This window comes from Budorcas taxicolor, chromosome 17 (genome assembly GCF_023091745.1).
Source record: "Budorcas taxicolor isolate Tak-1 chromosome 17, Takin1.1, whole genome shotgun sequence".
Taxonomy (NCBI): domain Eukaryota; kingdom Metazoa; phylum Chordata; class Mammalia; order Artiodactyla; family Bovidae; genus Budorcas; species Budorcas taxicolor.
In genome coordinates this window covers 72,846,177-72,860,149 of record NC_068926.1, presented here as the reverse complement: position 1 = coordinate 72,860,149, position 13,973 = coordinate 72,846,177, and the positions used below count along the sequence as shown (strand labels likewise).

Below are 13,973 nucleotides of genomic sequence, written 5' to 3'. Positions count from 1 at the left end.
CTCTGGGGCTCCAGGCCTGTTGGACAGGGAGCGTGACCCCCGGCTCGGAGAACTTGGGGCAGTGTGGCGGAGGCCAGGGCCCGTCCACCCTCCGTGACCCCTGTCCAGGGCCTCCCTTCCTCTGCTGTCGGTCCTGGAAGCCTGCCGCCCGGCATCGTCCAGCGCTTTTCTCTGTACCCGTGGCCTGGCTCACACGTTCCACGTACTTTCCCGCTTACGTAGGCAGCGCGTCCTATAAAATCCTGGCTTCAAAGTGGACCACGGGGCCAGCATGGCCGCCGTCTGCTGCCTCTGCCTTCAGGGTCATCTGTTTCCTCGGGGACCTGAGATGTGGTCTGCTAGCCTCTGCAGGGTGTGCAGTTACCGCGGTTACCACAGGCACAGGCCCGGGAAGAAGCACTGTTGACCTCCTGTGACCAGCCGGGCGGGGTGCAGGGGCGAGCTGGGGGCAGCGTGGCCGCGTCGGAGTGCCTGGCCCGGGCGCTGCCGCTTTGGCTGTGGCTCGCCAGCCCGGCCCAGTGTACGGGGAGGCTCAGGGCCCCGGACCTGGGGAGGAGCCCAGGGGCTGATCTGGGGGCCCCTGCCTGCAGCACTGGTGTCCCCAGCACACGGCCCCCCATCCCACCCATGGGGCCCGCTTTTTCCTTGCTGGAGCATGGCCCAACCCCTTCCCAGGTGCCCGCTGGGCCCCCAGACCTCGGGCAGGATGTTGGCGGGTGGCACGTCACACCCTGCAGGCTCTGGGGCTTCCGTCAGAGCTGGAGCGCCAGCGTCGGTGTGGTCAGAGGCGGGGCCCTCCTGTCCTAGTGGGCCCGTGTCTGGTCTGCTGGGGAAGGGCGCCAGCCCTCAGCCCCTGATCCCTGGGGCCAAGCCGCAGCCATCGCTGAGAAGGAGGTTTAGCAGAGCTCTGTTTTGACTTCCCGCGGGGAGAGCAGCTGGAGACTTAAGGCTCCCCTCCCCGGCTCCACCAGCCCCTGCCGACCCCGGGGGCCTGAGCCGTGGGAGCCGTGGGATCTGTGCCTTTGAAGCCAAGCCTCCCGCCTCCGGATCCCCCGCCCAGTCCCGGGAATACGGGGCGCCCACTGCCCCCCCACCGCCACCCCCGCTCGGAGAGCCCTTGTCGTCTGAACGAGGCCCCAGGCTGTGAGCACACAGGCTGGCAGTGCCAGGGTGTCCGCCCAGCAGTGCCCCCTCCAGGCCTCTCTCCAAGGGCGGAGTCCACAAGCCGATGGCCCCCCCAGGATGAGCGGCTGTGCCTGCCAGCACTGGACGCCTCAAGCTGGGGCTGCCGGCAGAGGGGGTCTGTCCTGGACCCTGGGCAGGACCCGGTTGAGCACACCGTCTGCCTCCTCTGGGTCGGCTCACCCTCCTCGGGCATTGGCAGGACGTCCCTGCCAGGGGCTGGGGACACGGGGCAGCGCCTGTCCTCACATGCAGCCTTGTGGCAGGTGGGGTGACCTGGCAGGCAGAGGGCAGGGGCCCCAGGAGTGTTGGAGGGGCGCCCCGGACCAGGGAGGCCACCTGAGGGCCCGAGACGCCCCCACCGAGGGGTGCACGCGGGAACGGGCAGAGTTTCCGAGATGCCCTCAGGTCGATACCTCGAAAGCTGCGTGGCCCCGTCGGGCTGTGTGTGCAGCCGAGCTGGCCCTTCACCTGAACCGCTGCGCCGTGTGGCCTGGGGTCCCTGGCCCTTGGAGCGCAGCCCTGTCAGTGGGGAGGGCTTGGGGATCCGGCCAGGGGCTGGGGGCACGTCGTGCCTGGGTGCTGCTTCTAGACCATTTCTGTTGTCAGAGCCAGGCACCTTCGAAAGAAACCATGGCTCTCCTACACAGAATCAGCATTATGGGGCTTGAACGTCCTCTTTGAGTGACATGTGGGACCTGTTGGCATCTCACTTGCTGAGACGTGACCTGCAGGGGTACAGTTCCAGGGTGGGCCCCTCGGGTCTCCCAAGCGAGTTACCTGTTATCACAGGCACCTTTGTGGACTTACCTGGTGGTCCAGCGGTTGAGGACCACCTGCCAACGCAGGGGACACTGGCTTGATCCCTGGTCAAAGAACTAAACCCCACGCGCCACAGCCAGGGTGCTGCGTGCGTAACTAAACATCCCGCGTGCTGCAAAGACAGTCTGGTGCAGCCAGACAAGTACACAGATATTTCTGAAAACAAAAAGTAAAAAAAAAAAACAAAAAACCAGTAAGCCCTTTGTTTCCGGTTGTTCACCGGTTATAGGTTTTTTCCCACGTTAATTTTTTGAATACGTATGACTATTAACTGCGTATAATTTAAAAACCAAACTTGTACTGTAGGCTGTGTTTAGGGCTCCTTATTCCAGACTGCACATGTGCCGCACTCCCTCCTGTTCCTGCACCGTCCTTTCATGTTCTGTGCAGGTGTGTGTGCACAGATGTGTATGTGTGCATGTACTCACGTGCACACGTGTATATAAACTGTGTGTACATATTGCATGTGTGTGTGCAAACCGTGTGTATGGGCACGGTGCGTGTGTGTGCACATGTGCAACGTGTGTGCATGTTTGCACGTGTGTGCGCACATGTGCATGTACACGTGCGTATATGTTTGAGGCCCTTGGCGCTGTCCGTGCTGGATACCTCACCAATTCTAAGTGGACTTTCTGAGAAGAGTTTTAAATCAACCCAGAATCTTGATCAGAACCTCTCCACCTTGCTCTGTGTCTTTCAGGCCGAGTTCCAGAAACCGCGAGTCTGAATTTGGAAAAGGCTGGTGTGCGTACGAACCCCGTCACTGGGAAGATCCTCGTTGATGCCCAGGAAGCCACCTCCATCCCCCACATCTACGCCATCGGCGACGTGGCAGAGGTACAGCCGGCGCCCACTGCTCCTTGTCCCTCTGACCCTGGCCACCCCGTCAGCCCAGTGCTGCAGGCGAGGCTTCGTGCGTGCTCGCTGCCCCAGGGCCTGGCTGCATAGCCTGTGCTGGGTGTTGATCAGAACACGGGTGTGTGCCCAGCCGCTAAGTTGTGTCAGACTCTGACCCCGTGGCCTGCAGCCCGCCAGGCTCTGTCCATTGGATTCCCCAGGCAAGAATGTTGGAGCGGGTTGCCCTTTCCTCCTTCCTGACCCAGGGACGGAGCCTGTGTCTCCTCCATCTCCTGCATCTCCAGGCGGGGTCTTTACCGGTGAGCCACCGGGGAAGACCATTGATTAGAACAGTCGGGACTAAAAGTCACTCAGCAGTCAGGAGCATTCACCCCCAGGGTCCAGCAAGGGCGCCGTGGTTCGGGGAGACGTGTGTGCTGTGTGGGCCACGTGTGTGTCGGTCAGGTGGGTGGGGTGCTTTCTCGCTGCCGATCCCTGTCATTTCCAGACCGTCGGTCGTCGGCATTTCCCGCTGCTGTGGGAGGTCAGCCCCCAGTCCCAGGCTGGCGCGTGCGGGGACACGGGGCTGTGCCAGCTCTGGTCCCGGGCAGGACGCCTGGAGCAGGGGCCTCCACAGAACGCGGTCCCATTCAGGCTGTCTTGGGCTTGGCGTGCCGGACCAGCTGCGTGTCGGGGCCCACGGGTGCTCCTTGGGCCTGTCTTAGCCCGAACCCCAGTCAATGGGAACTAGTGAATGGTGGCAAGTCTCGCTCGGGCTTTGCTATGGAACGCTCTCCAAGGGGACTAGCATGAAGCAGGGCCCCAGGAGAAGCCCCCAGTGGATGTGGGAGGTTTCGCTGGTCTGGCCAGCGTGGCTGGCGTGGCCGGGCTCGTTAGCAGCCGTCCCCCTCTTCCAGGGAGACTGGCGGCTCTCCAGGGTGGGACAGAAGCAGCCTGCACTGGGGGTCTCGGGAAGGCGGTGCCTCCACCATGGGCCATGCTAGAGTAACCCACGCTCCCTGCTTCCAGGGGCGGCCGGAGCTGACGCCCACGGCCATCATGGCCGGGCGGCTCCTGGCCCAGCGGCTGAGCGGCCGGACCTCAGACCTGATGGACTACAGCAGCGTGAGTGCCTCTGCTCACCACAGCCATGCCCAGCCTGCACAAGGCCACAGCTCGTTCTGGGGGCACGTGCGTGTGAGCACGCGTGTGAATGCGCGCGTGTATGTGAGTGTGCATGTGTGCGTGAGCGTGTGCATGTGAGCATGCGTGGGAACACGTGTGTGAGTGTGTGTGTATGTGAGCGTTGTGCGCATGTATGTGATCGTGCATGTGCACTGTGAACGTGCGTGTGCACTGTGAACGTGCGTGTGTGTGAGCATGCACGTGTGCATGTGAGCATGAGCGTGCATGTGAACATGTGTGTGTGTGTGCGTGTATGTGATCGTGCACGTGTGCATGTGAGCTTGTGCATGTGTGAGCATGCATGTGAACTGTGTGCACGCGTGTGAGTGTGCATGTGAGCGTGTGCGTGTGTGAGCGCACGTGTGTGTGCATGTGAGCATGCATGGGAACGTGTGTGTGCGTGCATGTGTGTGCACGTGTATGTGATCGTGAACATGCGTGTGTGTGAGTGGGTGTGTGTGTGAGCGTGTGCATGTGAGCATGCATGGGAACGTGTGTGTGAGCATGTGTGCATGTGTGTGTGCGTGTATGTGATCGTGCACGTGTGCATGTGAGCTTGTGCATGTGTGAGCGTGCATGTGAACTGTGTGTGTGCGTGTGTGTGAGCGTGCATGTGTGCGTGTGAGCGTGTACATGTGTGAGTGCGCGTGTGTGTGAGCGTGTGCATGTGTGCAAGCATGTATGTGTGACCGGACACTCTCGCTGTCCCTGGGGGGGTCTTCGCCCTGGGCCCCCAGGGGCCTGCCTGACACGGGCCTGCCCTCCAGGTCCCCACGACCGTCTTCACTCCCCTGGAGTATGGCTGTGTGGGGCTGTCAGAGGAGGCAGCCGTGGCTCGCCATGGAGAAGAGCACGTGGAGGTGAGTCCAGGCCCGGGGGGCAGCATGCAGGCCCGTGTGGCCCCCACCCTGGTGACGGCCGCCCCCACAGACGCTGGAGGGCAAGCGGGAATATTGGAGCCTTGCTTCCTGGGGCCTGGGGCTCGGCAGGGCAGCATGGGGCCCCACACAACAGCTGCGACAGGTTGGGGGTGTCGGCAGGCATGGCAGGGACCAGAGGGCCTTGGAGCAGCGGCCCCCTCAGTGGGGCATGTGTCTCCCTCCATCTGGAAAGCCTCCTCCTGCCCTCTGCCCGCCTCCCCCGCTGCCCTCCTGCCCACTTCTGGTCCTCACAGGCCTCTGCCAGCCCAGCATGGGCCTCACCTGGAGGGAGGGCTTGGTCACCAGGCGGGCGCCTCTGGGGTCTGCTCTGGTTGCAGCGTGTGCCCCAGGCAGCCTGGAGGCGGGCCGGGAGGCACTGGACCCCACGTGGCCACCAGCGCGGCCAGCTCCCCTCTGGGAGCGCGCCCTGCGCGCCAGGGCTGCCCGTCCTGCATCAGCTGTGCTCTATTTGCTGTTTCTGTGTAATTTATCGCGAGGGCCCTGGGACATGTGTCCGTGGCATTCCGCGATGTTGCTTTATGTTTCACGATGTTGAATGGCCAAACACCCTTTGTTTGTTTTCTTTTCAACTCTGTCTTCGTTAGAGCGATATTCTCTGAAGCTGCATTAGTTAATAATGGCTGTGCAGCACATGTGAGTGCCCTGCTCATTTTTTACGCGGCCGCAGCCCCAACCACGCTGTCGGCCCTTCTCGGGCGCTGAAAGCCTTTGTCCGGCAGTCGGTGGGGGCTGTGCCTGCCCCCCGATGGCTGGGGTGAGGGTCTGGAGAGCACCGGGGCCCCCAGGGAGACAGGACAGGCGGCCGGCCCCCTCCAGTGCCCAGCCTGGGCAGCGTCTGCCTGGGTGGTGCCCAGGCCTGCTCTGCGCCCCGGGCTCTGAGGCAGGTCAGAGGGCAGCCCGCCTCGCTGCTGCTGCTCTCCAGGGTCTCGGGCCTGTCCACAGGCTGCCGTGCCCAGGGGCGCGGGCTGCCTCCAGGCCAGCGGGGCCTTGTCCTTGGCCCGGATCACAGCCTGCAGGCCCAGTGGGCGGTTGCGGCTCCCCCGCCACACCCACAGCCTGACCAGCTCGAGGAGGTCCTGGGGCTTGTTGTGCTGCAGCCGCTGACCCGGGAATCTGTGTCTTGCCGCCCAGGTTTACCACGCGTTCTATAAACCGCTGGAGTTCACTGTCCCCCAGCGGGATGCATCTCAGTGCTACGTAAAGGTGAGTGTCCTGTGGGCCTGGCCTGGGCGCGCAGGCCCCTGCCACCCCCGCTGACCATGTGCCTTTCAGATGGTGTGTCTGCGGGAGCCCCCACAGCTGGTGCTGGGCCTGCACTTCCTCGGCCCCAACGCAGGCGAAGTTACTCAGGGATTTGCCCTGGGGATCAAGTGAGTCCACAGGAATATCAGGCGATACGCCACTCACAGGCCGCTCGTCCGTGGGGTGGTGTTTTCAGAGACCGTCTACCCGACGGGGCAGGCCCAGTCACCTGGGGTGTGGCCATGTCCATCTCTGGGACAGCCTTCTGTCCTCGACCGGCCAAGGGGTCCCTGTGGGTCTTCTCTGCTCAGAATGAGTGCCCAGGCGGTCGGGAGCAGCTTGGCAACGCGTGTACCAGGAGGGCTGCCTGGCAGGCACACATCCTCTGGGGCCAGCCCTGGCCACAGGCTGTGCACAGCGGGGTCCTGGGGCCTGTGCTGTGGCCGCTCCAGCGGGGCTGGGAGTGAAGGGGCCGGGCAGCTGGCGAGGGCTGTCAGAGGCAGGAGGGCAGAGGGGAGCGGGCTGGACTCACTGAGGGCCACGTGGGCCTGGGGGCAGCTGGGGGCAGCAGGGGGCAGTAGGGGGCCAGCCGGCGGGTAGGAGGTGGAGATGGCAGGTGTTCCTGGCTGGAGAAGAGGGTGGGGGCGGGGCTGGAGGGCAGTGAGGAGACTGACTTCCGGGCCCTCCCCCAGGTCCTGCTACTTCTCTGGGGGGCGGGTGGGTGTGCGAACATGCCTGCCTGCACTAACTCACCCCCCTCCCCCGTCCTGGCGTGCAGGTGTGGGGCCTCCTTCCAGCAGGTGATACGCACAGTGGGCATCCACCCCACCTGTGCAGAGGAGGTGGCCAAGCTCCGCATCTCCAAGCGCTCCGGCCTGGACCCCACGGTGACCGGCTGCTGAGGCTAGGCAGCCATCCGCAGCCCAGGGCGCTCGGCCCGCTGCCGCCCCTGCGGCCAGGTGCGCATGCGGGGCCGGTCCTGTGTTTGAGGGGGGCTGGGTACCACCGCCAACTGCTGCAGGTGACCCCCACCCCCACTAGACCTCCAGACCCCAGCCGGGCTGCCCACGAGCATGGGGGTCTGGAGGCCAGGTGCGCCCACGGCCTGTCCCCAGGGGCAGGGCTGGGGCACAGGGTGGGGAAAGTGCAGCAGCTTCCCCCTGCATGCTCTGTCCAGGGCCGCCCCAGGTCCCTTCCCTCTGCTCAGAAAGCGGACTCAGTCTGGTTCTGTTAGGCTTGGCACAGCCAGCGGGTGGGTGGCCGGAAGCCCTGGTGTGCCGTTGGTCCTGAGCCTCTTCTTGGAGGAAACCCCTCCTTGCCCCTGGCCAACGGGGTGCTTGTGGTCCAGGCCTTTCCGCCTGTCAGCCGGAGGGGCTTCACCCGGCCCTCACCCCCTCCTGGGTTGGGGGTCCCCAGGGCCCCCGGGGGCTGTGGACAGAGCAGTGAGCACCCATTAGAAGCCTGCAGGCATCTGATGCATCAGGCTGAGCCGCGGTTTGCGGGCCAGACCCTGGCCTCTCCTGGGCACTCAGACACTGGTGCCTTCACAAAGCCCTGTGACAGCCTCTGAGGAGCCTCAGCGACTCAGGGCATTTCTAACAACGATGCCCCACCTGATGGTGTAGGGCCGCCCTTGCCTGCTCTCTCATCCGACCCCCCAAGGGCCCTCCGTGTGGGTCGGTGTGGGGACGCAGGCCGCCCCACACTGACCCTCGTCTTGGGCAGGACACTGGACTGACGCCGAGCACCCGGCAAGGATGGCGCAGGCCGGCACTGCGCACCCCGGACACTGCCAGATGATGAGGACCTGTGCGGAAACCCCCCGCGGGCTGCCCATGTCTGAGCCCCTGGCGTGACCTGGCGCAAATAAAGAGACTGTCTTCCGGAAGTGTGCCCGGCCTGTGATGTCTCCCACAGGCCCGTCACCCCCCGGGCGAGGGCGCAGGGGCGGCGGCTTGCGGTTGGGGGCGGTGGGCCTCTGGGGAGGGGGAAGGCGGGGTCGGGGGGCCTCGCCCCGCGCCCGGGAGCACGGGCTCTGTGCAGAGCCACCCGCCAGCGGCGTGGCCGGTGACAGGCGGTGGCCGGCGCTGAAGCCCCGTCCCCCGAGCGGCCCGCTGCCCCGGGGCCCCAGCCAGCTTGTCGGCTGGGCTCAGGCTTAATCCCGCGCACGGAGGCCGACGGGGAGCGAGGCCCCCGGCACCTGTCAGTCAGGCGGAGAGCCGGCGCTGACAGGCCGGGCGGGGCCCTGCATTGCGCTGGGGCTTTAGCGGCGGTTAATCTCGTGTCTTCCCTAAGAAAACATCATTCAGTCTGCCGCCCGGGAGCCCTGGGTGGGACCCTGCTTGTCAGCGAACAAAGGAATGTCTTTGCGCCTGGATGGGCTCGCGTGAAGCGCGCGCGGCCGCCTCAGACGCCCGAGCGAGACGCCGAGGGCCGGGCCTCGGGCCAGCGCTGCAGAACGCCCGGCGGGCGGCGCCGTGGGAGGGGCTCCGGTGGTGGGCGTGGCCTCCGCGCCGGGCGTGGCCTCCACCGGCTCGGGTCTACGAGTCCGCCGGCAGGCTGGGCGGGGCCTCTCCTCTGGGCGTGGCCTCCGCCGGCTCTGGGTTGGCTGAGTCCGGGGCGCCGGGCCGACCGCGTGGGGCCGGCGAGGGACGCAGGCGGCCTCAGCGCTGCCCGTGACTCCGGGTGACGCAGACGGGCGGCCGCCTCACCCCGGTGCCCGCAGCCCCTTTCCCCAGCTGGGCGGCCTTGCTCCAGCTGTGCCTGCGGCATCCTCGTCCCGCCGGTTGACGTGGTTGGTGTGGCTGCCCGGTGGAGAGCAGAACCCCCCGTGGTGCTCGGGCCAGCCCTGGGGCGTCGCCTGTTGGAGGCCCCTCCCCAGCGCGGGGCTCAGCCGCGCCCCGCCACCCAGCGCGGTCCCGGGCGGGGGCCTAGCCCCTTCGCAAGCCGCAGGGCCGCAGAGGGCCTGGTCCTGTCCTAGCGCGCCCTGCCCTGGGGGCTCCAGCGGGGCGGGCCGCTTGGACCCAGGCCCCCCTGCCCGCGTCCCGCGCTCGAGGAGGCTCCCACGTACTTTCGGGTCTCACGCCTGAGCTGGGCCGCAGGGGGTCCTCTCCTGGGCGTCCCTCAGGCCTGCCTGGCTCCAAAGTTGCTCCCCGGCCCGGCCCAGCCCTGCCCCCGGAGAGCGCAGGGAGGGGCCAGAACCCCACAAGCCAGGTGCTCTCCTGCGCCTTGGCATGTTTTTATGGTGCAATGAAAATATGACTTTAATTCCTCGGTTGTTTCATGTAACCTACAATTACCCCCAGGACGTCCTGCGCTCCTCCACTTACTGGCCGCAGGTTGTGCACAGAGAGGAGTTGCCAATGCCGCCGCCAGCCCACCACTCCCCCGCCAGCCCTCCACTGCCAAGCCCTCCAGCCACCGCCCGTGCTCCTCCAGCCCGCTGGGGTGCTGTCCCCAAGGTTCTGGGTCCCCGGGGAGGTAAATAATAAGACAGGAGAGTGACCTGTTCCCCAGGGCTGTGCTGAGGACTCATAACCTCTGCAAGCCAAGGGTGCCCCCAGCATCCCTGGGTGGGTAGCAGGGAGCACGCAGCCCACACGGCGTGCTTCAGACATGCTTTCCTGTGCCCAGAGGCCTGGCTGAACACGTGCCCGCCAGGCGCGCCCAGGGTCCCTCCAGATGGAGCTGTCCTGTGACAGCAGCTGGCATCAGGCAGCACCTGCAGGTCAGGGTGTGTGGCCACACACCAGGCAGCGGCTCAAGAGACATGGGTGATGCCCTGGCCTGAAGCAGGCCCCCGCACTGAGCCCAAGACCCTCACCCGCCGCTCATCGCCTGACGCAGAGCTGCCAGGCGGCCCCGGGCCCTGCAGGAGGGACTCGTGAGTTGGCTGAGCAGTGTGCTTCTCCAGGGGCCAGGGTTGCCAGGCCATGTGACTGAGCCTTGCGGACCCTGCTCAGGTTTAGGGCGCCCTGCTCCAGTCAGGGCCCGTCCCGCTCACGTCGCTCTCGGAAGCATCTGATCCTTGATGAGTCCTCCACGAGAAGCTCCTGCCAGCTTGGGGCTGTCCCCACGTGTCCCTGAGTCCCCTGGAAGCCACTTCCCTCCCCTGCCTGGCCCAGGGTCCCTGGGTGCCCTCACCTGGACCCACGCCCACTGGTCCCACTCAGAACACCCTTGGGTCCACGTCATTGCCAGAAACGGGTTGGGAGGTGCCTCCGCCCCAGCGAGCAGGCCAGCAGGCTGTCTGGGCCTGAGCTGACCGAGCCCAGACATCCCCATGAGTGTCCCTGTCCTGCCCCCGCCATCGCACTGAGGTCCCGCGGCGCACCACGCCACTGGCCCGGCCCTGTCAGGAGGCGTCTCTGCTGGAGCCAACACCCTATCCCCACGGCCACAGACCGCACCCCTTGGACCTGACCTCCTGCAGTGCCTGGGGACCAAGAGGACAGCAGTGTGTGACCTGCCCCCAAGGGTCCGGGGTCCTCCTCCTGCTGACCCGTTAGGTCTCTGGGGCAACCCTGGGAGGGAGGAGACCGTGAGGTGCCCGTCCTCAGGACAGGTGGGCCACAGCCTTCAGACCTGGGTCTGATGTCTGTCAGGGAGCACAGTGGGTCCGCCCCCCGCTCCCACCCCCCCACCCCCATCTCCCCATCTGCCCTCCCCCGGCCCACTCCTCCATCACCAGCTCCTGGAGGGCTCTCGGGTTTCCAGGCCTGCCCCAAGGGCTCTGGGAGCTCTGCATGCCCTGGGCCCCAGCCAAGCACCTGTGCCTCCCCGGGGCCAGCAGAGCCTCTTAGAGCTGAGCCTGCCTAATCCCTTATGGTGCTCGGGTGTCCCTGAACCCGAAGACCAAGCTGGGGTCCCAGCGCCGTGGAACTGGCAGCAGGAGGATCCCCCTCCCTCCATGTGCCTGGTGCCTGGAGCCGACCGCTGATGGGATCAGGGCACCTGTAGGGTGAAGACCCAGCCCTGACGGACCCAGGTGAACTCAGGAACCGTGGGGCCCTCGCTGCCTGGCGCGTCCTGCCCCGTCCACTCCTCAGGCTTCCCGGGTGGCCCAGTGGCAAAGAACTCACCTGCCAGTGCAGGAGACACAGGAGGGGCGGGTTCAATCCCCGGGTCGGGAAGAGCCCTGGAGGAGGGAATGCCAACCCCCTCCAGTATTCTTGCCAGGAGAGTCCCATGGACAGAGGAGCGTGGTGGGCTGCAGTTCCTGGGGTCGCAGAGCAGCACATGGCTAGCGTGCACAGGCCTGCCTCCAGCCTCGAGGCTCTGGCTCTAGGGTTTCACGGGAAGGTGATCCTGCCTTGCAGTTCCACAAGATTATGTTTGTTGGTTTTTTTTTTTCCTAATAAAATCAGGATCTTTATGGCATAAAACTGATGATCAAATAACACCAAAAGCTTGGGAATAAAGTGGGACCAAGAACAAGAGGCTCTATGGCCTAGCTACGTAGCAGCTGGTAGTCAGGAGCCTGCAGGCCCCACTCTCTGGCCCAGCTGCCAGTCACTGACCCAGCGAGGGCTCCAGGCACTGGACATGCCCCCCACGGGCCCCATTTCATAGCGATGTTAGCGAGGCACGCAGCCCATGACGATGAGGATGGCTAAGAGGCCCTGGTGGTCTTCGTGTCTTTGAAGACTTTTTCACACCCGAAAATTTCCCCCAAGCAGACCTAAGTCGCTCCTGAGGTCCCAGCACGGTGAAGACGTGGGACAGGACAGGAAGCAGTCAAGCAACACCTGGACGTATTTCCTTCGGGCTCCACCTGATGAGATAGACCGAGTAGCAGACCTCCCCTGGGCAGGAGCCCCGCGAGGCGCATAGGTACAGCCAGGGCCCTGCCTGTGGGCGAGGGTGGGCAGGAGGCGAGTCCTCCGCACGGCCTCAAAGGCGCATTGTCCTGCCACGGTGGCTGGAATCGGGCTGGGTGATTGTAATAATAACGTCCTGACGCTCAGCCAGTGGTTGGGTTTCCATAGCTCAGGGAGTATCTGGTTTTCAAAGGGGAGGCGTCATACAAGTGCGGTGTTGTTCCCATCAGCCGTTCTCTGCAGGTCAGAGGCGCGCTCGGCGCCTGCCTCCTCTCAGAGGCGTGTGCCCATCAGCGCCCGGGCCGGGCATGCCAGGGGAGGAGCTGCAACGGGAGGACCTCCCACCCGCCCTCCAGGGCCGCAAGTCCCGGGTCCTGCCAGGGAGAGGCCCACACCGGCGCCTGGAGCCTCTGCCCGGCCGTGCGTGTCCCTGCTTCCCGGCTGCCCTGGCTCTAGGGAGCCACAGACCTGACACCAGCTGAACACGTGAGGCTGACCACTGCCTCCGGGCCTCCCAGTGCAAACACACAGGAAGAGCACAGGCAGCGAGGCTCCGCATCGCTGGCCACCCGGAAAATGCAAATCAGAGCCACAAGGTCCCATTAGGCCGGCTATTGTTAAAAAAAAAAAAAAAGGTTTAAGAACACCTGTTGGTGAAGACACAGAGAAACTGGAGCCCTTGTGCACTGTTGGTGGGAATGAAAAATCATGCCACCTCAGTAGCAAAGTTTAGCAGTTCCTCAAAAAGTTAGACAGAGCATTACCACGTGACCCAGCAATTCCAGTCCCTGGCATACACCCAAAAGGACTGAGAACAGGGACTCAGATGTTTGTGTACCCACATTCACAACAGCATCAATCACAACAGCCCAAAGACGGGAGGAACAGGAGTGTCTACCAACAGATGAATGGATCAGCAAAATGTTGCATACATGTACAAAGGAATACTATCCAGCCCTAAAAAGGAACACGAGTTCTGATAGGTGCCACACTGTGCATGAACCCTTAGGACATTCTTCTAAGTGACATGACAAATACGTGACACCACTTGCGTGAGATACCTAGAAGAGGCAAAGTACCACCGAGCAGCGCTGAGGTCCCCGGGGGCCTGGGGACGGGGTGGTGGGCAGTGTGCAGCAGGAACAGGGTGCCCGTTCGGGGTGATGAAGAATTCCTGGAGATGGCGGTGGTGAAGTTGGCCTAACAACATGAATGTTCTTAATGCTACTGAATGCATACTTAGAAACAGTGACGATAAATTTTAATTATTACACTTCACCACAATTAAAATACATATACATAGATCACCTGAACAACAAAGAAGCGTTTTGGACCCAAGAATGTGACGGCATGGCCCAGCTGCATGCGTGCCTTGCACAAAGCCAGCTGCCGGCTCTCTCCACTGACCTCCCTGAGCTGCGGAACAGTCGGGAACTCCCCGTCTCCTCTGAAGCAGGAAGTTTAAATTATCAGGTCAATTAGGAAAGACACAACCGAAAAATACAAGTTTCATTCACACTTGCAGGAGGCGTTTCCTGGCTGGGTGCCACCTCTATTATTTTTGGCGAGGCTGTTGAAAGGCCCATAGACCCTGAGAAGGTACAATGTAACCTTTGATTCCGTTTCAAGGATCAAAGCAAGTAAGCTTGGGTGCCAAAGCAGATAACATTTCAGGGACGGTCTCATGAAAGGAGTCGCTAGACCAGGGCAGAGAGGGGGCTCGTGTGACCCCACTCCCGGTGACCTCGGCCGTGGTAACCCGCCCGCATGGGGCGGCCCCCGCGGCTGCGCTCCCGGGGTCCGTGCCGGCTCCCCCCCCGGCTCGCCCACGGCGGACGGTCCTCGGACAGCCCCGCCCTGCCGCTCCGGGGCGCAGGTGCGCGCTCGGCCCTGGCCGGGCCTCCGCGGCGGGCACTCTGCGGACACGCCGTCCGGCGGGCGGGCG

General features: G+C 64.1%; 1 protein-coding gene across 4 annotated transcripts in view; it reads left to right on the top strand.

The window, feature by feature from the left end:
* The window catches only part of TXNRD2 (thioredoxin reductase 2), a 28,100-nt gene extending 20,029 nt beyond the window's left edge, over positions 1–8,071 (top strand). For all 4 annotated transcript variants that reach the window (XM_052654951.1, XM_052654948.1, XM_052654950.1 and 1 more), the window contains 7 exons: positions 2,705–2,841; positions 3,871–3,966; positions 4,794–4,886; positions 6,099–6,170; positions 6,240–6,337; positions 6,988–7,168; positions 7,935–8,071. In XM_052654951.1, the coding sequence (XP_052510911.1) occupies positions 2,705–2,841; positions 3,871–3,966; positions 4,794–4,886; positions 6,099–6,170; positions 6,240–6,337; positions 6,988–7,111 (620 nt within the window). In that variant the 3' untranslated portion in view covers positions 7,112–7,168; positions 7,935–8,071. The remainder of the gene's footprint in view (positions 1–2,704; positions 2,842–3,870; positions 3,967–4,793; positions 4,887–6,098; positions 6,171–6,239; positions 6,338–6,987; positions 7,169–7,934) is intronic.
* The last annotated feature ends 5,902 nt before the right edge of the window (positions 8,072–13,973 follow it).